Consider the following 22,776-nt stretch of genomic DNA (forward strand, 5'->3'; position numbering starts at 1 on the left):
AACAAAAAAAAAAAAACAATATAGAGATTGCACCTCCTCCCAGAAAGAATGGCTATCATCAAGAAGTCACCATTTAAAGTATTTACTCTGTGGTTAGTGTATGGTAATATTTTATTATAATTTAAATTTGGTATTATGGAACCAAAGCAGAGAATTCTGGGAGATAAAAAAAAAAAAAAAAAAAAAAAAAAAAAAAAACAACATTGAGATTGCACCTCCTCCCAGAAAGAATGGCTATCATCAAGAAGTCACCATTTAAAGTATTTACTCTGTGGTTAGTGTATGGTAATATTTTATTATAATTTAAATTTGGTATTATGGAACCAAAGCAGAGAATATTCTGGGAGAGAAAATAGGTACTATTCTTGAAAACAGTGACTACACTGAAAGGATCACCTAAAAAGAATCGATAATATAATGGTAAGTAGGGTGGGGAATAGCAAATAATGTAGGAATGAGAACAATATACTTAGAGATTGGAGGATAATATATAGAATAGGAAATATAGGAAAATATATAGGAAGGGAAACATAGGAAGGAAATAGAGTACACCGCAATACCAAAAATTTCTGTACTCATAATAGCATAAATACTGGTGAAAATTAAAAATAGAAACATGTTGACAGAGAAGGAGAGCTCAGATGAGAATAATATTATGAGAGAGGGCCGGGGACTTAGCTCAGTGGTGCTGCCACCTGCCTTGCAAGCACAAGGACTCGAGTTTGATTCCTGGTACAAAAAAAAAAAGTATTAAATTCTTTTTTGTTATAGTTATAATTACATAAATAAAACAAGGTATTGATAGATTAAGAAATAGCCGTAGAAGAATATTAATTAAACTAGCAAGATAACTATCAGAACAAGTCAAAAGTAAAAAAAATTAAAAATTAAAGTTAAAAGTTCTGAGAAGATGAGAGAAATAGAGCAAATGGCTATTGTTTTTCATTATAATCCTTTCAGTACAATTTTTAAAATGTCATTTTCATATTACTTTGGGTAAAAATTTTAAGTGTGTTTAAAAGGCGATAGATTAAATCAATAAATCAGCAATGTTGTTCTTACAAAAAAACAAATGTACTTCAAAGGTCACAGAAAGGATGAAAATAAGGGAAGAGAAAAGCAGCAGGCCAAACAAAAACATATAAAAACAATGCTAACTACAAACAAAGTAGAAATTGAGGCAAACAGCATGAAGCAGGACAAATAAAGCAGCTCCTCTCAGAGATCAAAGATCAAAGAGAAGTACTTTAAGGAGAAAATGCAGGGTACTTCAACAACACACACGAACTCACACTCCATATTCAGCGGAGTTTGTCTTTCTTTTCACCATCCTGTATAGCACATATAGAACCCATTCAGCATTTAGCCTCAAGTAATAATTTAAGAAACGCCTCCAAAGGATACAGTCCACATTTAAAAATTTTCTTACTGCAGTAAAATTAGAAAATAACAATACAAACACAGCAAATGAGATCTGCATAATTGGAAATTTAAAGTGATTTGTGAAGAAACTCTTAGATTAAAGGAGCAAGGAAACAAATTGCAAGTTGAAATAAATGATAACTATACCACTATATTTTCAACTTTTTTGGATATGGACTTTTTTGGGGGGAATATTTATAACCTAAAGTACGTGGATTATAAAATTTAAAAAGTAAGCAAATGAAGTTTTCAAATAAAGTGAAAAAACAAACGAGTAAGGAAACAAAGTAAACCTATAATAAGTAGTAGGAATTGACAACATAAAAAACAAAAACTGCAACTTTAAAGATGAAGTTTTCTTATCTGTAAAAAGGAAATAACAGGTTTGAAGTAACATGCCAAAGGTCAAACAACTAGGAACTTGAATTTCAAAATGAAGTGCATTTGATTCTGGGGTTTGGGGTCCCACTGCTTTGCATTATGCCTTTTCTCCTTTCCAAATAGAAAACAAACAACTCAATCAGAGATTGTGAATGATGACTTCTTCGAAAGATATATGTGACCAACTGCCAACTCAGTGATATGCCAATGTCTTTTTGTTGCAAACCATCAAGAAAATTACTACTATCATATTTTGGACTAAAGAAAGTGTTGATGCTTAAGAAATTTGTTAATCAGTTCCTTAGAGAAAAAACTGTATTCTCTAACCATCTGCAGTAAAAGTTACTATTTTGAAAATCCAAACCAAAAAGCTAATAAAATAGAAAATAGGCCAAAAAATAATTTTATGAATAAAAGATTAATAGACAATTTTAATAGAAAAATCTTCAACAATTCTAAGAGAAAGGCACAAACCCACAGTTTTTAAAATATTAAAAAGGGGGCTATACTTAGTACCGATTTAAAAATCATAAAATCATATGAATGGCACTTGTCAATAATCATAATCCAGATGACACTGATGATTTTCTAGAAAAATATAGGAAGACTGTGATATAATTTAACACCTTTTTTTATGTAAAATAAAATAAGGTGCAAAGAAAATAAAACTTTCCTATGTTTGTAAAAGGTATCTAGAAGTTACCTGTACCAGAAATCTCCAGTAGACATTATATTAATGGTAAAATATAAGATGCATTTTGTCCAAAGCAGATAAGTGAGAAAGACATCAACTTTCATAGCTGCACACTGATTCTTGACATTGAGGTGAGATTTAAAAAAAAGGAAGAAAAATATTAGAAAGGAAGAGACAAAGCCATTATCCTTGAAAATAACATGCAAAAAAAAAATCTTTCAGTAGACAATCTACTATGAAAAACACTACCAGAGGTTTTAGGAAAGCAGCCAATTAATAACTTTTAAAAATTTAGTAATATTATTTTTCTGACCCATACCAATCAAAGAACATCTTGAAAAGAGAGTCCCTAATTCTTTGTGGTCATAAACATTGTAAAATACATTGGTCATTAAACCCAGCGGGTCATAAAGGAGAGCCATATAAAGAAAATGATTAAACTGTCTCAAATTTATAAATTACAACTTGATTACAAAAAGATGCTCATGCGTGGAAAATCTCCCCAAATTCATTTAGGAATATGATGCAAGCCCAATAAGATTTTAAAAATTGAACTTGATAATCCAATTTAAAAAATTCACTTGAAGAGAAGATGTGTGTAAATAACAGACATTTTGAAAAAGACTACCATGGTGAGGGACTTGTCTTGCCAGATGTTAAAATACCCTATGAGTTCCTGTATAGTAATAGCACAGGTGCAGATAGACCAATCATTGAGACAGAATGTGTGAATGCGTAGACCATTCCACTTCTAGTTAACCACTGTAGAAAAAATATATTCTCATAGACAAAATAGAGGCAAGCATGAACGCAAGGATTGTAACATTGCACAATAGAAGAAAATTAAAGACAACCTATGTCAGTAGGAAAATAATTACACTTCTATCTGTGAAATAGAAATACTGTACAACTGTTACACAGAATAAAGAAGACATATATGATGTATTACGGACTACAATAATATCACTGAGTTGAAAAAAATTCCAGTTGTAGGATTAGGTAAATAGTCCGTGTTATGCTTTGGATATTAAATTTCTGGCAAAGGTTCATGCTCTAAAGGCCTGGTCACTGGCCTGTGGCAGCCTAGAACTTTTCATTCGGTTAAAGTAAGAAAAGCAGCTGGTGGGAGGGTTGGGACACGTAAGAAGTGGGGACTGTGAAAGCAGTGAGACCACTTGGGTGTAGTGCGATCCTGCCCACTCCTTTTTGTTTCTCCTTTGCTTTCTGGCTGCGGTGAGGTGAGCAGCTCAGCTCAGTTCCACCGCACTCTCCTTACCACGATTTTCTCCCTTACTAGAGACCCCAAGGGAGCCAAGCAACTGGGGACTGAAACTTCTGAAACCATGAACCCAAATAAAGCTCTGGGTTTTAAATCACCATAAGTTGATTCTCTCAGCTATTTTGTCACAGAGATGGAGAACCGATTAACACAGGATGACAGTATTTATATTAGAGCACACACAACTATAATCTTTACTTTACTTAACTATGGGGATATATCCTGAGAAATGCATTTTTGGGCAGTTTTGTTCCTGTGCGGACATCATAGATATCCTTACATAAACCATGATGACCGGATCGCTAGTCTGTGTCATCTGTCATCTGTCCTCTGTTGTTGGCTACAGTGCTATTCTATATGTGTTTGTATTGTGACTGCACATCTGTGCCTGTATCTGTATGTACATAGGAAAGGGTCTGAAGGACACCCTCATACTCATCGCAGAGATGAACTTTGTGATAGGGATGTGAGTTTGGGGGAAAGATGAGGGAGGATTTTGACCTTTCCTTTTATATAACCCTAAACTGTATTGTTTGAGGGCTAAAATTGTTTTAAGTGATAAAATCAAGGTTACCTTTACAGTATAACTTATTGAAAAGCAGGCCCTTCGGTGGTTCACTATATTGTTGAAGAATAAATTGGCTGGATTCTGACAACTCAGCAACTTGTAGCGGAAACGAGAAGTCTTAGCAGCTTAGACGAAATGACTCCGGCATAGTTGCTGCTCTGTACCTTTCCCAAGCTCTTGCTTTCACTGGACCTGCTGTTTCCCTCTCTCCATACGTTTCATCGCTCAACTCACTTTCACACTTTCACCCATGTGCAAAACTATTAATCTGCTGAATTTTAGGTTCTCCGGATGTAACATTTTCTGTCTTTGTTGCTGTCATCTGCACACCTTTGGCTTCACCTCTCCCTCTCCAAACCTAAGCAGGCTAAATGAAATTATAAATGGTTTTGTTTCATTGAATCATATCGCTTCAATCTAGTAATGTGGCCAGCTGCTTTATACTTATGATTAGATCAGTTCTTCAAATACTTGAACATGAAAAATGCATTATTTAATGCAATGCATTTTCTTGGCGGATGCATATCTTTACAAGTACAAAGTGTAGGAGAAGAAAAATAGTAGGGGTAAAAATGATATGAGTCACTGAGCCACGTGAACCCATGCTCTGTGAAGTCAGGGTTTCCTCAAGACTTGTGGAGAGGTGACTGGCACTCATTATAAATGAATGACACAGAAGGCTTCGGTGTGTAAATGGGGGACTCTGTCTTGGAAGCCGAGATCACCCAGGACATCTTTCTGGGATTCTCTGGCCTCCCGCCTTTCTAAGAACCTGGAGATGGTGGTTGGCAGAGGCACTGGCATGTACACTATTGGCTCCCTGAAGGCAGTAGCAATCTCTAAGTCGAAATGCTTTTTTATTAAAAAAAAAAAAAAAAGAAAGAAAGAAATGAAGTGAAGAGCAGTTAAACAGTAAGGTTTTATAGCAAAGAGCCAGGACTTCTAATCTGCCAAGGAGCAAGGTGGGAAACAGGAGGGGAAGCGTACATCCAGAAATGGGGTACCACTTACAAGCCCTGCAGCAACTATTGTAGCACCTCATACTCAGTGAATCTTAAAAGCATCATGAGTTTAAGCCCTGCTTTAAGAAAAGGTAGAAAATATTTTATCCTTTGGATGGAAGACAGATGTTGCACTGAACCTGTTACAAGATGCCCTCCTACTCACTCCATAGTCCTGTAAAGAGCAGCAAAAGGACTATTTAAAATGTTTTCTGCTTTGCCCCTGCAGAAATATAAACATATAATCAGCAAATGAGAGATTCAGGCAGGTTACCCAAGGCTATGAGGAGAAAATGTGTAACTAAGTTCTGGAAATGGTCCAAATCACCCAAGCAACCAAGAGAACTCTAGCATTTCTTGGTAAGCCATGGCAGTTGGAGATAGAAATGGAAAGATGCAAGGGCTTTTTGGGTCTAAGGAGGAAACACCTAGAACACCCCTTGCCCTTATACTCAGGGCCAATGCAGACAGAAAAATGTTGTGGATTTCACTGAAAATAGTTTCCTGGGTCTTAAGCTGTAATTGATGCCTTAAATCTCTTGAGCTGTGACGATGGTTGGTGTGGTGTGTGGTCCTAGCATCTAAAGAAGACATATGAAGAGACGCTCTGAAAAAGATTACTGCATATCAACAAACTCTTAGAAAACAAGTTGATGAGTCGAGTGTAAATATATGGGAAACAGAAAGATTCCCATTTTTCTTCAAAAGTATACTGGCTTAAGCATGAAGAGGGGAAAACAGTTGTCAAATAGGCTTGAGGTTTCACTGAACCCAGAAATTCTGGAGAGTAGGATGAGACATTCTTGCCAAACCCTAAATACTACAGGATCTTCTCCTCTAACCAATCAGATAATTGCCATTTCATTCTGTGGATTTCTCAATTGTTTCTTCTGTTTTTTAAAAAGCAAACAATATAATCAGCCCTGTCTCAGGGTAATATTGCTAATATTTCCAAATTAAATAATTACTTCAACCCTTGAATTAAAAACTGACTTGCTGTCTCTGTGGGTACGGTGGGCTGCCAGCTGGTTTAAATAACCCCTGAGAGTGGTCAGGTTAAGGACTCAATTTATGTCCTTATAAATTATCACAAGGAAACCTACTCCATAATGCAACAGACAATTCTATTTATAATGCTTAATTAATCCTCTCCAGGCACTAACAGAACCCACTTGTGACCTCTTGTTTCAACCTTACCCAAATGTAAGCCTCCTGAGATGAGAAATGTTAATATGTGAATGCCGAAAGAATTTGCTAGCTTTATGGTGAGGTATTGAACAGCTGGCAGTCTGGATAAATTAGCTTCTGTTAGCTCACTAATCAAACATAAGAAGGAAATATCAAGTCGAGCAGCACCGATAAAACCCTTTGTCACAATCCTGAGCTGGAAAGAGGTAGAAAAAAAGGAAATGCCCATGTCTTCTGCTGCTTGCAACACTTGCTCTGAATGTCAGCCTTGGCAGATGAGATGACCAAGAGAAAGCATTAGAACTGTTGTAAAGGGTGGCTGTGGGAGGCCACCTGGCTGGCTTCATTACTGTGCTGTTGTTAATATCCGAGGCTGCCTCCTCTTAGGTTGACACAGAAGACCTAGTGACAAGCAGTCTGGTCCTATCGTACCTAAAATAGTACAGAGTGAAAGTATTTGGAAAATTCCAAACAGGCAACAGCCTATTGAGTATGGGCAGAGGAGTATCTGCAGGCACATACAAGGCTGTCCTGGGAAGAGAAAGGATGACATGTGACCCGTGGGAACATTATTGCAGGCAGAGGGAGCAGTAGTGACTGAAATTTGTAAGTTTACGTATGATCTGCCACCTTGGACTAGGCATGGAAATCCGTCAGGCTTCAGGGCTATTTGGTGCAGTTCTATATGCCCTTGTGAGTGAACCACAAAACTAGCTCTTGTTCCTTTTTGTCCTCTACATTTAAGAGTCACCAGAATGGGATGACTCTGGCTCTGCTATGAGCCTTTAGGCAAATCCTTTAATCTTTCATTCCCTCAGGTTTTTCACCTGTAAAGTGGGAACTGACAGTGCCAATTCATAAGGTAGCTGTGAAGACTGGCTAGAGTTCATGCATGCAGGTGTAAGCAGTGCCTGGTGCATAGTAGGTGCCAGTAAGCACTGGCTGTAGATCTCTCCCTCTGGGCTTTTCCTGTTTTCCTAGTGCTGCCACTGTAGCCAGCTCAGGCTGTCACAATCTCTCCTGAATAAGTTTCTTTATTCTAAATCCATATCTCTCCCAATACATCATGTACAGCATTGACACTTCCAAGCTTCTGCCATCTTCTACCTATCTTATTCAGTGTCTTTTCAGAACTCATTACACAAAGTCTAAAGTCCTAGACCTCAAATGCCAGCCAGCTCCACTGTAGCCCACAGATCCTAGGTTTACTCTCCTACTGTACCTTTCACTGCACCTTCTGAACCTGCGCTTCTCTGGAACCATGTTAGTTTCAGTTCCCTTTACAGCGGTTACATCTGACACACAGCCCTGGACAGCTACCAGTGAAGCCCCACAGGATCATAAAGTTCTCACATTGTTATGTGATTTTCAGCGATATTTTTCATCATTTGACTGTGTGCTGCTGGAAGGTGGACTACGTAGGAGCTAATGGGAGCTGTGAAGGGAGAGCGAGGCGTAGCCCTAACTCTAGCTCGTGAGCCAACCACGCACAGTGGAATGGAACCCAAATGTATCAGATGTTGCATGTACTTGTGCAACGTGGCTATTAAAACACAGCGGTTATTGGTGATAGTTATTTTAACCTACCTACATAGGTCTGTGTACCTGTGAGGATGGGTGTTTATTGTTATTAAGCAGACACGTAAATTTTCTATTAATTATTAAACTTGTGCCTTTGTTCTTTGTTTTTTAATGTTATAATGGAAATATGAAAAAGGAAACTTTACTTTTTATATACATGAGCTACATTATGTAATTTATGTGTGTCCCAAGACAGGTCCTCTTCCCCAGTGCAGCCCAGGGAAGCCAAATGGTTACATACCCATACTCTCTACATGTCCCATGTTCTCCTCCCTGGTCTCTGTGTCTTCTTGTTTTTATGCCAATGCTTATTGTTCTCTTCGTTTGGAATTTTTTTCTCTCTGCCAATATCTTATAGTCCAAATTTTGACCATTTTTGCAAGTCAGGCCTGAATGCCACCTCTCACTTGGAGCCTTTATGGATCCCTTGACCATTTTACCATCCCCTTGGTCTCTTTTGACCCCAGTGTGCTTCACCTGGTATTACAGTCATCAGTTTATATGCCCCCTATTTATGTTCCACATTCCAGCCTTTCAGCTCCTTGGATGGGGCCTGATTTTTCAGTACGTTCCATATCCCAACTCTGTGCTCTGCACAAAGCAGACACTCTGCAAACATGAATGGCACATTCACTGAGAAGTTTGGATCGACAGCCGGGTCCTGTGGTTCATCCTTTTCGTGACTTATTCTCAGTCACCTTATTGCTCCTTCACATGTGTGCTTACATTTGTATTTAAACCTCGAAAGTAAATGGGATGAAAATGATCCTATCGGCAAGAATACCAAACACACAAAATGCACAATTAGCCCTCAAGCCACAGATTTGTTTCTCTGCAGGAGTGGGGAGAAGATATAGGGAGTGCAGTACCTTTATACCTGGTCACTACAGCTGCATTGGCACTGAGAGGCTCTTGGAAGGTGACGGTGAGAGACACGCTGCTGGTTACCATGAGACAGGCATTGGTTGGCATCTCGGGGGCTCCTGGCATAGGAGGAAAAACAAGGATCTCAGCTCACCAAATCCTTTTCAAACAATGTTCCTAACTGTTCACAGGGTACCAGGAAACAGACACTATGGGGACACTATGGAAACACCATAGAGTCTGACAGCTTTTATTTTGAATATTTTTGTTAGAAGTCTCAATGGCTTTCATTTGTTGCCATTGTGGTCTTCTTTTTCTTAAATTGTTTTATTGGTAGGTATTTGCAGCACATAATGTTTATACTTCTTGTGCGGAGTTGGACATGCATATAACATCTTAATTCCTTTTTTCATCCTCCCCTTTCCCTTTTGGTTCTCTTTCCTATTTGAGAAACATATATTATCCCACTTCTTATTATCTCTCCTTTAGTTTGCTCTTTATTTATATTTCGGGTTTCGCATATAAGAGAAGCCATGTGATATTTAAGCTTGTGTGTTTGATTTATTAGAATGTCTTCTGAAGGGGTAAATAATGCTGGAGGAATCTTCCCAAACTGTCCTGGAAATACAATAAGAGATTTGGGCTGCACCAGCAAGAAAGGGACAGAAAGTGATCACAGCTTCCTATTTAGATACAGTTCATAGGGTACTTTGACGTAAATCATATCATTGAGACATTTTGCAGCCTTGCTGGGGAGAAAGGGCAAGTAATAGTACTTTTACTTTTGGGATGAGGATACTGAGGGCCAAAGAGGCCAAATTCTTTGTTCAGAACATGGTGAAGACACACATGGGACCAAAGCCTGTGGCTTCGGATGACTGAACCTGGGCCCTGTCTAAGATAGAGTTCTAACTCACTTTGTTTTTGGTCTGTTTCTAAGAAAAACTGTGGGTGGGCACATGTCATGCCTACTAACTTCAGGCTTCAGAGGGCTGACGATGATTTTAAGTCATTCCTTAGCACTCAGAAAATGTTTTGTAACATAGAAAATGATGAAATCGGGCATCCAGCCTAAAAAGATTTCTCTTTCTAGTAATAATCTGTCCTCAGTATGGCACAGTGGCAAATGCACTTCTTAATGCAATTGCTGAGCCTTTGTAAAAGTCCACATACCAGCACTGCTGAGATTATTGATGCTGAGAGCAGCCTTTCATCAATCCTGCTGGAGTTATTTGTTTCAAAGGAAAGGGCAGGACTAGATTTGGGATCAGTGTGAGTGCTCCCCAAAAAATCATTTTCATTGCCCTTTGGCCTTTTTCTATATTCGATTTAGTTTGTTCATTTGAAGATTTTCTAGGCAAAAGCAGAGCACTTCAGTTGAATGAACTGACTTTTTTATTGTGTTTAAATTTCAATTCTAAATTTTTTTGTTATTCAAATAAAATCTTCTAGAATGAGAGTTTAATATTTCACAAGTATTTGGGCTGGCTATATATTTTGTTTTTATACTGGGGGCTTCACTCAGCAGTACTTTCCACTGGTGATGAGCATTATCCAAAATGGTTTTCCTTAAGTTAACAAGAAGAATTGGTAAAGAGAGAGGAACTGCAGAAAAAAACAAAAAAACAAAAAAACAAACAAACCATAATTCACAGGCAGATTTGACTGACTGTCCTTCTCTGTTACTTGCATTAATTGAAGTTCAGTTTATAGCTCTGTATTAAAAAAAAATGCAGCAGAGTTGAAAACAACTTAAACTTGAGCTTGAAGCAGAAACAAGACAAATAGGCAAATATATTTCCACTTCCACATCCCAAAATATAGCCACTCAGTGCATCAGACCATTTGGGTCATTAGGATTGGGGTGTAGCAGGTGGAAAGTGCTAGATGAGTGCGATATGGTGAAGGGGGCGCCAGGAGCACTTAGGTGTCCTAGCTATGGTTAGAGAAACTGTCAAGAGCCAGAAAATCAAGCAAGACACAGACCCTTTTTCAGCTTCTCAAAGCCCTTGCTCCAAATAGGCCAACAACAGCCATCCATGACCCTGTGGAGTGAAAAAAAAAAAGTCTGGAAAGGAAGGCCTGGCTGTCTCACACCAAAGCTCAGTCTAGTCAAACGCAGAAGCCTTTCTGAGTATACTCACTGGCATGTTCGAAGCCCGTTTTCATGCGTCTGTAGAGCCGATACCTCCACTCCCAAGCTTTCAGCTGTTTCTCTTTCTCTGTGTTGTCCGGAGTGAATCCTTCATTCTCCACCTGGGCAGACAGTTCACTCACCCTGTCCTGGGCCTCCTGGACCAGTGTGTTGAGGTGTGTCGCGCGGCTTTCCAGGCTGACAACTAAGGGGGAAGAAATAGGATGACTCCTCTCTTTTGGGGAGACGCTACTGTATTGGCAGGCTATACCTGATACCTGAAAGTGCACAGTCTATGATGGGTTTTTTAAAAAAGCCAGGACAAAGTGGGATCTGTATTCATTATGAACTTATCTTATTATGAAAAGGTCTAATTAGTGACATTTACAGTCAGATCGAGTGGTGTATTCATCAAATTAAGATACTGTCAGTTGCTCTCAGGCCCTCCTGTAACATACATTCCAATTAGTTGCTTAGCACAGATAAGTATAATTGCCCAGATTTGTTTGCAGGACATTTAGAGGCAAAAACACACAGGGGCAAAAGCTCTAAAGGCTGGAAAGTTCTAGGAGAGGTTACCAGGAGGCAAGTTGTATGTCCCAAAGTTGTTTGTTTTTGTTTGGGTTTTCGGTAGAAGCTGATACAGATTTTGTGCTCCTATCACATTCTTCCAGGCATACAGAAAATGTTGTGTGCATGTTTGAGAGGTATAGCTTTCTTCTTATGGATCTTTTTATTACTAAATAAAGTATTGTGCCATGGGTGCCACAGTTGAGTTAGTGAGATCTGACGGCTGAAAAACTGGGGTGTGATCACCTTTGATTGTGGTCCGATCATAGGATGAATTTTCCAGAGGTGCCTCTGCCTGAAGGAGCCAGCCTGAACAGCTCCTTTTGCCAAGAGAGGCTGCAGAACTTGGCATTTATGTTTTACTTAATGCATAGTAATCTTCATTTGATTTATGTTGTCTCATTTACCTAATCTATCTATGTGAGTGAAAGTTTCAATGATAGAACTTTCCCATTCTTGTGCTTCTCATAGCCTGTTAATGGCTCTTAAGCATGCAAGGACCCATGGGATCCCATGGTCACTTCAGGAGGAGTCCCTCGTGGTCACTGATAAGAAAGAAATCAGCCTTTCGGTGGAAATGTGGTAGGCGATCGCAAATGCTGAAATAAATCAGAAACAAGGTCTATAGATTGGTTGCTGAAATGTTTGATGGTCCCTGTGACCAAATCAATATTTCCCCCTGGTGGGTGGGAAAGAAAATCATCCATTACATTCTCCTAATTAAGGGGGGGAAAATATTATGAAGATAACTGAAGTGAAAATTTGTTAGGTGTATTTTGAAATGGAAACGAGGTGGTTACATATTCATATTCTCTGTGTTCATAGGCATGTTTGCATTAATTGCAGGAAATGAATACTAATTTATTATTGCCCTTGCGCACCATCAGTCTAAATTTATTTACTGATGAGGTCAATGAAAAATTAGTGGAGTCTTTTTTCTTTTTCTTTCTTTCTTCTTTCTTTTTAAAGTTTCTGTTTAGAACACTCAGGACTGTGTTTTGCTACAGATTTGTCATGGTTAATGAATGTTGCCATAGCAGTCAATCATGTACTCTAAATACTGTCACACTTTTTTTTTAAAGTCTCAGTCATGAGCCATGACAGAAAAATAAACAAATAAATATAAAGCTAAAAAACTCTTTCACTGAGCAGCTACACTGTGCAGAACCCCCAGGGGAAGGCTGAAGGAGGCCAGGATAAATGATAAGTGCTGTGGATGTAGGGAAGCAACGTTGGTGCATGGACATGGACGTTTTGGAGATAAAAACATACACGCATACACACACACAGACACACACACACGGACACACACACACAAACTCAGACACACACACTCCAGTGGAAAAATTGGCAATATTAGTAGCCTCAAGGTGCAATTTCCTGGAGTAGTGAGATTGACAAGTCAGTACTAAATGCTGTTAATTTAACTAACTGCAGATTAATGGTAGAGTCTGCTATGACTGAAACCCTCAAACACAGTCTCATTATAGCCTTGCTGGGAAAGTCCTAAATATAGGCATTGACAGTTTAAAACAAATTCGTATGCATTTGTGTATTTTTAGACATAGGTTAGGCGTCAGAGTTTGTGTCACAGTTTTCAGGTTGATTAATTGACCCAGTAACTGCACCCTCTCCCCACTCCCCCCTCCTCCTTCCACTCCAAATTGCAGAGAAAATGGGGGAATTGTCCTTGTGAAGTTATTCAGTGAGCCTTTATTGTAGGTCTGATGTTTGAATTGCATGCATGTGTCAACACTTGGGTGATAGACACATGATTTATACAAATAAATTTTTCTAATACTATGAAATCCCCGCTATTAATTTTTATATCCACAACAGTTATTACTGGTGTGAATTCCAGGTGGCATTTCAGATGGACAGCTTCTCTTGAGCTGTGCTGGGCCCTGACATTTTTCCTGCTTTCGCTAGCACCGCACATTTTCTTCCCGCACCTTTCCTTTACTCCTAGGCATTAGACTGGATGAAATTTGAGTTGTGGAAAAAGGCAAAGTTGTGCTAAAGCCTTTTGCCTCTTCAGAGGCTAACAAGGGAGCTCCACAGCCTTATAGCCAGGTGAACTTTCCAAGATTATTTATATTCCTTGTGGTCTTCAAAACGGGATACAACAGAACTCCAACGGAATACCATAGCGATGACGGGTGGGTGGGGATGTAGTAGAATCTCTGAAACCACAGTATGAAGATCTGTGTCTCCCTGGACTTTCCAATTTTACATGCAGATTTCGATGAAAGCATGCTATTAGAATTAGGGACAGACCCATTTATTATGGGGGAGAATGGAAATTTTGCTAAGCATTGAAAAAATTAAAAAAAAATGAAATAGAGAGCTCTCCTTGTTTTCAGATCCAGTCCCCAGGTACCCTAGAGAAGATACTCACTCACTTGCCTCTGCTGTCAGAGGTAATTACTTGGACAAGCGAGAGAGAGAGCTGATGGCTTCCAACTATTTCACCAAGCAAATCTTTATGTATTTTTCCAATGGACTTTTTATAGCTGAATAAAACACTCCTTTGCATGATTTTTTTTTGCTACCTAACCAGCTGACTTATAAAGTAATCATGTTTTTCCTAATTATTAATGACCTGTTAGAGTGCCAGCAGAAGCATCTGTTCTGATGAGATAATCAATCTGAGTTAATATACTTTAAGCAGAAGCAAGGAAATATAATTATATTACACTAAGTAATTTTATCTTGAATAATACAGTGATAGGGTAGGCTTTTGACTCCTTAGAAAATGTCTGGGAACCTCATCCTATTTTTTCAACCCAGGAATGGGAACCATTTCAACATCCTTGTTTTAAAGATGAAGAAAGTGAAACCCAGGAAGGTGGGATGACTTAGACATTATTTCCTTAAAAACCTTAAAAAACTCATTGAATTTCTTTGTAAACCAAATGGAATATAAATCAGCCTATTATTTAAATATTGCAATTTTCTAATCACTATTTGGCCTGATATTGGTGAACTCATTTTGGCTGGCTGGTTGGGCTCAGGAAATAGGAAGGCTAAATCTATTTTATGATTGATTTTCCTGCCCATCTCTTTCTCTTTTTCTAGTGTCCGATCATTTCTCTTTCACTTTCACCCACTGGATATTTCCCCCGTGAACTGCGCACTCCTGCTCTCTTGAAAGTTTGGCCTTCTCTCCCATTGCAGTTGGTCCCTTCTCCAGCCAAGCAACCGTCCCTGGGAGCCGTCATAGCCAGCACAATAGAGGGTCTGTGGGTGTGTGGCAGGCAGTCCAGCTGGGGTAAGACTACTCTGTGCTCCTGAAACAGGCTCCATGCTATTGTGGTGTTAATTATCAACAGCATTTCTACCACCCAGTGCTTCTGAGTGGGTATTTGTTATAAGACCTGCCCAGCTAATTAACTGTGGGATGGGGTGGGGGTTGGGTGGCAACTTGGTGTCCAAAGAATACAATTACAGTTACTGTTTAAGTCCCGAGATAAATAATGATCATGGACTGAATGGATTTTCTTCACTATTAGAATCTAACCTATGATTGGCAACTATTTACCATTTCTTAATTTTACCCTTACCCCTGCAGTTGGTGAATTAGGGCCGTTTGATAATTGCTTGAAGCTTTAAAATATAATGTGGGTAAAATGTAAAATAATTTTGATTTTTTGATTGAGGACTTTGCAGAACAATTTATTTTGTTTGCTTGACAAGAGTAGAAAGAGTGGACTCACTTGCAAATTACTAACAATGTGCCATTTTAGCAACAGCTTTTCTATTAATAACATTTTCCTCATTTTTACTGATGAGAAAAATGAGACACTATGACAATCATTTAATCTCAGGGGTAGAAGCATCCTTACAACTAACCTTTGATGCCTCTTCCCAAAGTCCCTTGGCCCCTTTGCTGTCTTCAGGAAGGGAACTTACTGCTTATCAAGGCAGCCTTACCCATTTTCACATGACTCTGCGCAGAGTTTCTTTATCTTGAGCTGAAGTCTGCTTTTCTACTATTTTTGAAAGTGGAGAAAATTCTTAAAAGTCTTTGGTATCCTTCAAATCAATGCTACCCCTAACAGATACATGACCCTAGTTACTCTGGTTACTCTGCTGTTCACGTCTCTCATCTGTACAACTAGCATAGTAGTGGTGCCCATCTCATAAACTGTAATAATGATAATCTGTGCAAAGAAGACTTTCAATTAATAGAAGCTCGTATTCATACATCTATTGATTGTATATTTCTAGAGGCCCTTAAATATAAAGTACTTGTTTTAATGAAATAGCTCAATGTTCTTTCGTCAAAAAATGGTCTTAGGTAAAAAATTTTCCATTCCAGCTGCTCTTTAGAAATACAGTATGCACTCATAAGGGTGTCAAATCCAACCCCTATCTGTTATTTCAAAGGAGAAAACAAGGGCACTTATAATGCACTGAAAACCAATATCTTCTGGGAAACTAAGAATGGGATTTAATAAAATTTATCTGTACTGATCAGAAGTGGAAATCTTCTAACCACTTCACAACTGACTTGTTTAAAAGTAAAAGTATCAAAAGAAGTAATACAGAGGTATTCCAAAGATTAAGTGTGTCAAAATTGCTAATAATAGAGAAACTCAAAACCAAAGTTCCAATTTATCTGTCTTGTTCAGGTTCAGAACTCAAAACTCAATATAGCTTCACTTGGGTCTCAACCTGTTGTCTTACTTTAAAGTTTTCCCAGGGATTTTGAGAATATGGTCCCGAAAAGATTTTAGAGATCTGGAGATTAAATATTTCATTTTGATTATTATGGAAATTTCTTTATCCAGAACTCATCTGAGCATGGGCTCAAGAGTGTTTTCCCCTGCTGTTTTCTAGCAGAATTTACGACTTTCTGGCAGAATCCCTAACATATAATAGGGATTTACCACATCCCTATGACATAAGTTAGGTTGTAACCGTGACTCCTTAGAAGCTAGCTTCAGAGACAGAGGGGCACTTCCTGTGCCAGTTCCCACCAAACTCAAAAGGACAAATGCACATCTTTCTTAAAACAACAACAACCAGAAAAACACTTGAATGAATTCTTTAGGAAATCCAAAGCAGATTGGTATCATAGGGCTTGTTATGGTTTGGGATTAGATGTCCCCCCAAAGCCTCATGTAGTGATAGATGGCTTTTTCTGAGATGGCTGGATCTAGAGTTATGTGATGCTGGGATTAAGGTTGTGTGCTTACTAAACCATATAATGATTGGTTTGGCACTGCCCTAATCCCTCATAGTCAGGATAAGATAAAAGGGTCAGAAAGACCCTGTGAAGGTCTCTTGTTGCTTTTGCTACCTTGTGGCTGCTATGAACTGTCTCTTCTCTGTGAAGTCCCTCTGCCATGCCACCCTGCCTTGGAGCCAGCCAACTATGGACTGAAACCTCTACAAAGTGTGAGTTAAATAAACCTTCCCCCTTTAACATTGGGTGTCAAGGAATTTTGTCTCAACAACAAGAGAGAAAGGTAACTAACATAGGGGTTTAAGTTTTAAAGAAGATAGCCATGTTTTCTGCCCTTATTTTAGCACTGTCTACAGGCATATAGTGGGAGCTACGTCATTTAAATTTCCTAGTTGTGACATTTTAAAAAGGCAACTAATTTTAGTAATAAATTTTAGTTAACTCAATATATCCAAATTTACCATTTCAATATGTAATCAATGTAAAATTACTAATTAGGTACTATATTTGGTACCAATCCTTTGTAATTCAGCATAAATGTTCTATTTATAACAGTTTGGAGTAAGCACCTTTATTTTTCAAAGTTTTATTGTAAATTGACATTTTATAAGCGTATATCTCAGCCAGGTACAAAGTGATTTAGTGATTCATGAGTACAACACAAAATAATTTAGTCAAGCTCACATATATATACATCACCTGAAATCCTTCCTCTTTTTTTTTTCCTTTCTTTTTTTTTCAGCACTAGAAATTGAATCCAGGGAATTTGCCTTGAACTACATCCCCCATCCTTTTTATTTTTTATTTTGAGGCAAGATCTTGCTAAGTTCCCCAGGCTGGACTCGACCTTGTGGCTCTGCTTCAGCTCCTCAGACTGCTGGGATTACGGGTGCACATCACCAGGCCCGGCTGAAATATTTATCTTTTGTTGCAAATATATTTGAAATTCACTCTCTTGGCAGTTGTAAAGTGCGCATTACAGTATTATTAACTGCATTCACCACAATGTGCAGTGGATTACAAAGCCCACCTTCCTTTGTCTGAGATTTTGTACCCTTTGACCTTCGTGTCTCCTTTCTCTCTACCCCTGGCTGCTGTTATCATCATTCTGCTTTCTGCACTGAGACTGATTATTTTAGATTCCATGTGTAAGAGAGAACATATAGTATTTGTCTTTCTGTGCTTGGCTTATATTACTTTGCAACCGTGCTCTCCGTTTCTACCTATGTTGTCACAACTAATGGAATTTCCATCTTAAGGGCTGAATAATATTCCATTGTGTATATATACTACATTTTATCCATCTGTTCATTTACTTATACAATAGAACTTGGCTCTTGTTGTCTTGGAATGTAGGCAGAAGCCACATGGTGTTTGAATAATTACTTACAAACATAACAATGGTTAATTCACCCAATATTTAGAAAATCATTCCCTTCATAAGAAATGATATATTTACATCCCTCAAAAAAGTAGCCTTGGGATTCATTCTGTTCAATTAGATAAATATTTATTGAGTTTCTAGTATTGTCTGGGGAAACAGTAATGAAAGAGATCCTGCTTTTGATAGAGTTTACATTCTAATGCAGGAGAGACAGAAAGCAAGCAAAAATATTGACAAAAATAAAGATAAGTGCCATGCAGAAAACTGCAATGGAATGTTGTGATTATATTAGACTTTGGACTTGGTGGTCAGAGAAAGCGTCTCTCAGAGATTTCATGTGTATGCTGAACTTTGATCATTAAGGAATTGACCATGTAATGATCAAGATTAACTGTCAAGCATTTCAAGTAGAAAGAACAGCTAGTGCAAAGGCCCTGTGGCAAGACGACTTGGTATGTTCAAGGAGCAAAACAGTTGTTGGTGCAGGTGAGTGGCATGCAGAAGGAGATGAGGTTTGAGGAGTGGATTTGCAAACTGGGATAATAAAATATCTGGGCCTAATTTTAGAGCCCTGCCTATAGCTCCTGCTTTACACGTTCTTAATAGGTGGACATTTTTGTCCTTCAAGAGTGGATTTGATTTCAGGGAACCTCTCTAAATCGTTTCAGGCCTGGGCTTGTGATGATGCAGGCCAGTGCTGCTTTGGAGCAACAATCAGGTGTGATTGCATATTGAGTTCACCTTTCTCACAAACAGACTCTGTGGACAATTCCAAAGTGCTCAGTGCAGTGGCATCACTGCTGGAGTGGTCATGGCGTCCCCGGGAGGACGGTGTTAAAGGCTCGGATTGCAGACTCGTGGCTGTGTTTGTTGACATAAAGCCAGCCTCATTAGTTTATAGTCACACCTCTTAGACGTGGCCTGAACCCAGCCCAGCACTACCAGGAATCCCCGATGACAGGATGACCGAGGGGTGGGTGCATCCTGACCTGCGTGTCTGCACTGTCTCCCGCCACGGCACTCTGTTGTTGCATCTTACAAATTCTTGGTGACACTTTATAGTTCCATAGGCAACATCTGAGGGAGGGCAAGAAAAAGGAGTTTACCAGGACATGGAGAGGAGGGAAAGGGGTCTGAAGAGACAGAGAGTGCAGCTGAGAGAACGGGTAGTAAACTTAAGCAGAGAAAAGTTCCGGGACTCTTAGTGGTTCACGTTTTTAGATGGTGTAGAAATGGAAACAGCCAGGCTACACTGAAAACCATGTTCTGCAGCAGTGCCTGGGAAACAGCAGCAGCAGAAGCAGCCAAGGGTGCCTTAAAGTGTAAGTTATTGGGCAGCTTCTAGGCTTTCCCCATGTAAGTGCACACGTGTGTGTGTCCACTGTACCCATCATTTGAGTTTGTGCATGCATAAAAACTCACTATTTGTGATTCTCAGCAGTGTGAGATGGGGCTAAAGTTTTGACTGAAAGTTGGCGAGTACTACTATGTCCCAAGTACTAGAGTCAAAAGATGCGGGGAATCCATACGCGTGACCAGATAACTCAAAAGGAGATTGTGTCTTTAGGATTAGTGTTCGTAGGACCTTCAGCATGGCAAAGCAATGGCAGCCTCAGGAAGGCAAGGCCCTTGTTGAGCGGTCTCCCCCTGGGGATGGCTGAGCTATGACGGCTGAGCGAGGATAAAGGCAGGATATGAGTGAGTCAGAAAAAGGGCGAGGTATGTGATGGGGGTTAGGGGAGACTTTTATAGTCAGCGATGACAAGTCTTTCTCAAATAGCAGCTGTTCGGTTGTAACTTGGAAATCACCAATGGCATAGCTGCAGGTATCCTGAGGTGCCTCTGCTCAGGGCCTCCCCTAGGGACTCCCTTCAGATCCTGTGCCTGTGTCCTAGCTCAACACCCCAGGCTGCAGGGAAGTATTTGGGATTCTACTTCAATAATGGCTGATACTTTTTTTTTTTTGAAAGAATGCATATTACAGATACCTTCCCTTATCCTCAGGTTTATTTTTACAGTTTTAGTTGCCCACAGCTAACTGTGTTCCAAAAATATTAAAAAACATTCTAGAAATAAACAATTTGTCAGTTTTAAGTTGCACGCTGGTCTCAGTGTAACAAAATCAGTATTGTGACAAAATGTTCCATTCCATCCCCTTTGTCCATTATATCTGTGCTGTACCTACTACCTTTTGGTCACTTAGTAGCCAACTCAGTGATGAGATCAGCCATCATGATATTGTAGTGCTTGTATTCAGGTAACCTTAATTTACTTAATATAGTCCCAAAGCGCAAGAGTAGTGATGCTTAATTATTATAGTTGTTCTGATTTATTATTATTGATGGTAATCTTCTCCTGTGCCTAAATTATAAATTAAACTTTATCATTGATACATTATGTGTGGTTTTCAAGTGTCCACTGGGTACTGGAATATATTCCCCGTGGGTAGAGGTGGGGACTACTGTACTTTTTGTCACTTGCCTAAAGGTGGAATGAAAACCATTGCTAGTAAAAGGTGGAGATTTATCTGATGATTAGACTACGCTACTGTATATACAGTATTTATTGTCAGGGGAGTGTACAAGTGTGGGTGGCTGCTTCTGGGATTTTTCCTATGAATAATGTTTATGAACTTCTCCATCTAGCTCCGTTGAGGGCCAAAGACTGGGATACAGGTCTGATCAATGACTTGGAAGTAAATTCCTAAACCCTACAGTGTCGCTGTGATTCCTGTTAAGAAATGGTGAGAATTACGAGGAATTGCTTCTGAATTGTGTTGGGCTGTTGGCATAGTGAAGAGAACACAGGATTGGTTTAGGAAGGAAATAAACAAGGAAGGAGAAGGAAGAAAATGAACTATGTTAGAAACCTCACACTCTGCTTTGAAATATGTGACAGCCATTAGAAGAGGAACAGATGGAGAACGAGGAAAGGAAGGTATTGAGCACCTATTGTGTAGTAGTGAGTTTGCCAAAACTTTTGTTTTTTTTTTGGTACTGGGGATTGAACTCGGGTCCTTGCGCTTGCAAGGCTGGCCACCGAACCACTGAGCTAGATCCCCGGCCTCCTGCCAAAACTTTTCTACAAATGCCAAAGCACTGAATTCATCTGGATTCAAATTATGGCTCCACCACCTGTTAGTCTCATAGTGTTAGGTGAACTATTTGAACTGTTCTTACTCTAGTTTCTTCTCTGATTAACTGAGAAAAATAACACTCACCTCTCAAGCTAGTTGTGAGTGTTATGTAAAATGATGTAGACAAATGCATTTGTGTGTGTGTGTATGTGTAAGACACACTAAAACTTTAAAGCCTCTTTGTTATTTTCTTCTGTTTCATCCTACCTTTTTAGCTCCGGGGGAACAATATGTAGCAGGTTTTTGCTTATCTGGTTCTAGCTGGCAGAATGTTTTTTCTCATGGGCAGGTTCAAACTCATGAACAGAAGCAATTTTCTTTCTTTTGTACTTGATATAGAAAGTAAATTAAAAATTCCTAAAAGCATTCTATTCTTTTATCCTAACTCTCTCCTACACAAATGGCACCTTACTGCACAGAACAGAATAATGAAAAATGCCATAGGATTTTAGCAAATAGGACTAAAGGGAAAGATGCAGGTGCCCAGTGGCCATAGCTTTTCATGCTGTTTTTTTTTTCTTCCTAGAAAGGGAGTAAGTTAGTGTAGAAGGATACCAGGTATTGATATCCTACAGACTTAGGCTTGGGTTCCTGACATCCCTAGTCATTTGTTAGATGTGTGATCTTTGGTCAGTAACTAAAACTCTCAGAATCACACATTTCTCATCTTCAAAATCAATTTAATAACATCATGCTACAGAGTTATTGTAAAATCCAGAGATAACATGTCTGGAGACTTCATAGGCGCTCAATCGATACTCCTTTGCCATTTTCACACATGTGTGATTTTATATGTGGTACTGTGTCTGGCTTCTTGGGCAGCCTAGGTGACTTAGACATCACATTTCATAGGGACTGAAACTCGGGCTAGTCTCTCACTGTCCATCCCTTACAACTCTGTGATAATATCATGTTTATCATTCCAGAAAGAACAAGCTAACTAGGAATCTGTTGAACAAATGCACTTTGGGTTCAACTAGATCATACTTGGGTTCTTTTGTGGAGGTTTACTTTTGCACAAGAGGGCTCTGGAAGTTGGGAGTCTTTCTGTCTTCAGAGAAATGCAGAATTCTTGATAGTGTCTCAGGTAAGTAGGACCGATGTTTCCTCTATCCCAGTGTAGGATGGCTGGGTAACATCTGGATCAATGGACTCCTTGTTCCTGCAGAATGGGGCTCAGTCTGCATTCTCTGTGTCCAGACCCTCTGATTCTCTTTCTACTTCCGTTTCACTGAATCTCTGGGGTATATGTTATTGCGATAAATTAAGAGGCAGCAAATGTGTCTTTTTTGATTTATTCCATCCTTCTTTGTCTATATCTCGAAATCCTCCAGTTCTACAAAAAAGATCAGTGCTTTGACAATGGAGCTCTTTTGATGGCAC

At 39.1% G+C, this 22,776-nt stretch overlaps 1 protein-coding gene across 1 annotated transcript in view; it reads right to left on the reverse strand.

Annotated features, from left to right (window-relative positions):
• Ankfn1 (ankyrin repeat and fibronectin type III domain containing 1) overlaps window positions 1-22,776 on the reverse strand; it is a 449,198-nt gene that overhangs the window by 119,847 nt on the left and 306,575 nt on the right. Inside the window, exons 11-12 of the mRNA XM_033762964.1 lie at window positions 11,123-11,317; window positions 8,984-9,097 (exon numbers count right to left, since the gene is read on the reverse strand). Of these exons, the coding sequence (XP_033618855.1) occupies window positions 8,984-9,097; window positions 11,123-11,317 (309 nt within the window). The remainder of the gene's footprint in view (window positions 1-8,983; window positions 9,098-11,122; window positions 11,318-22,776) is intronic.

This window comes from Fukomys damarensis, unplaced genomic scaffold (genome assembly GCF_012274545.1).
Source record: "Fukomys damarensis isolate Sample0158 unplaced genomic scaffold, DMR_v1.0_HiC HiC_scaffold_13, whole genome shotgun sequence".
Lineage (NCBI taxonomy): Eukaryota > Metazoa > Chordata > Mammalia > Rodentia > Bathyergidae > Fukomys > Fukomys damarensis.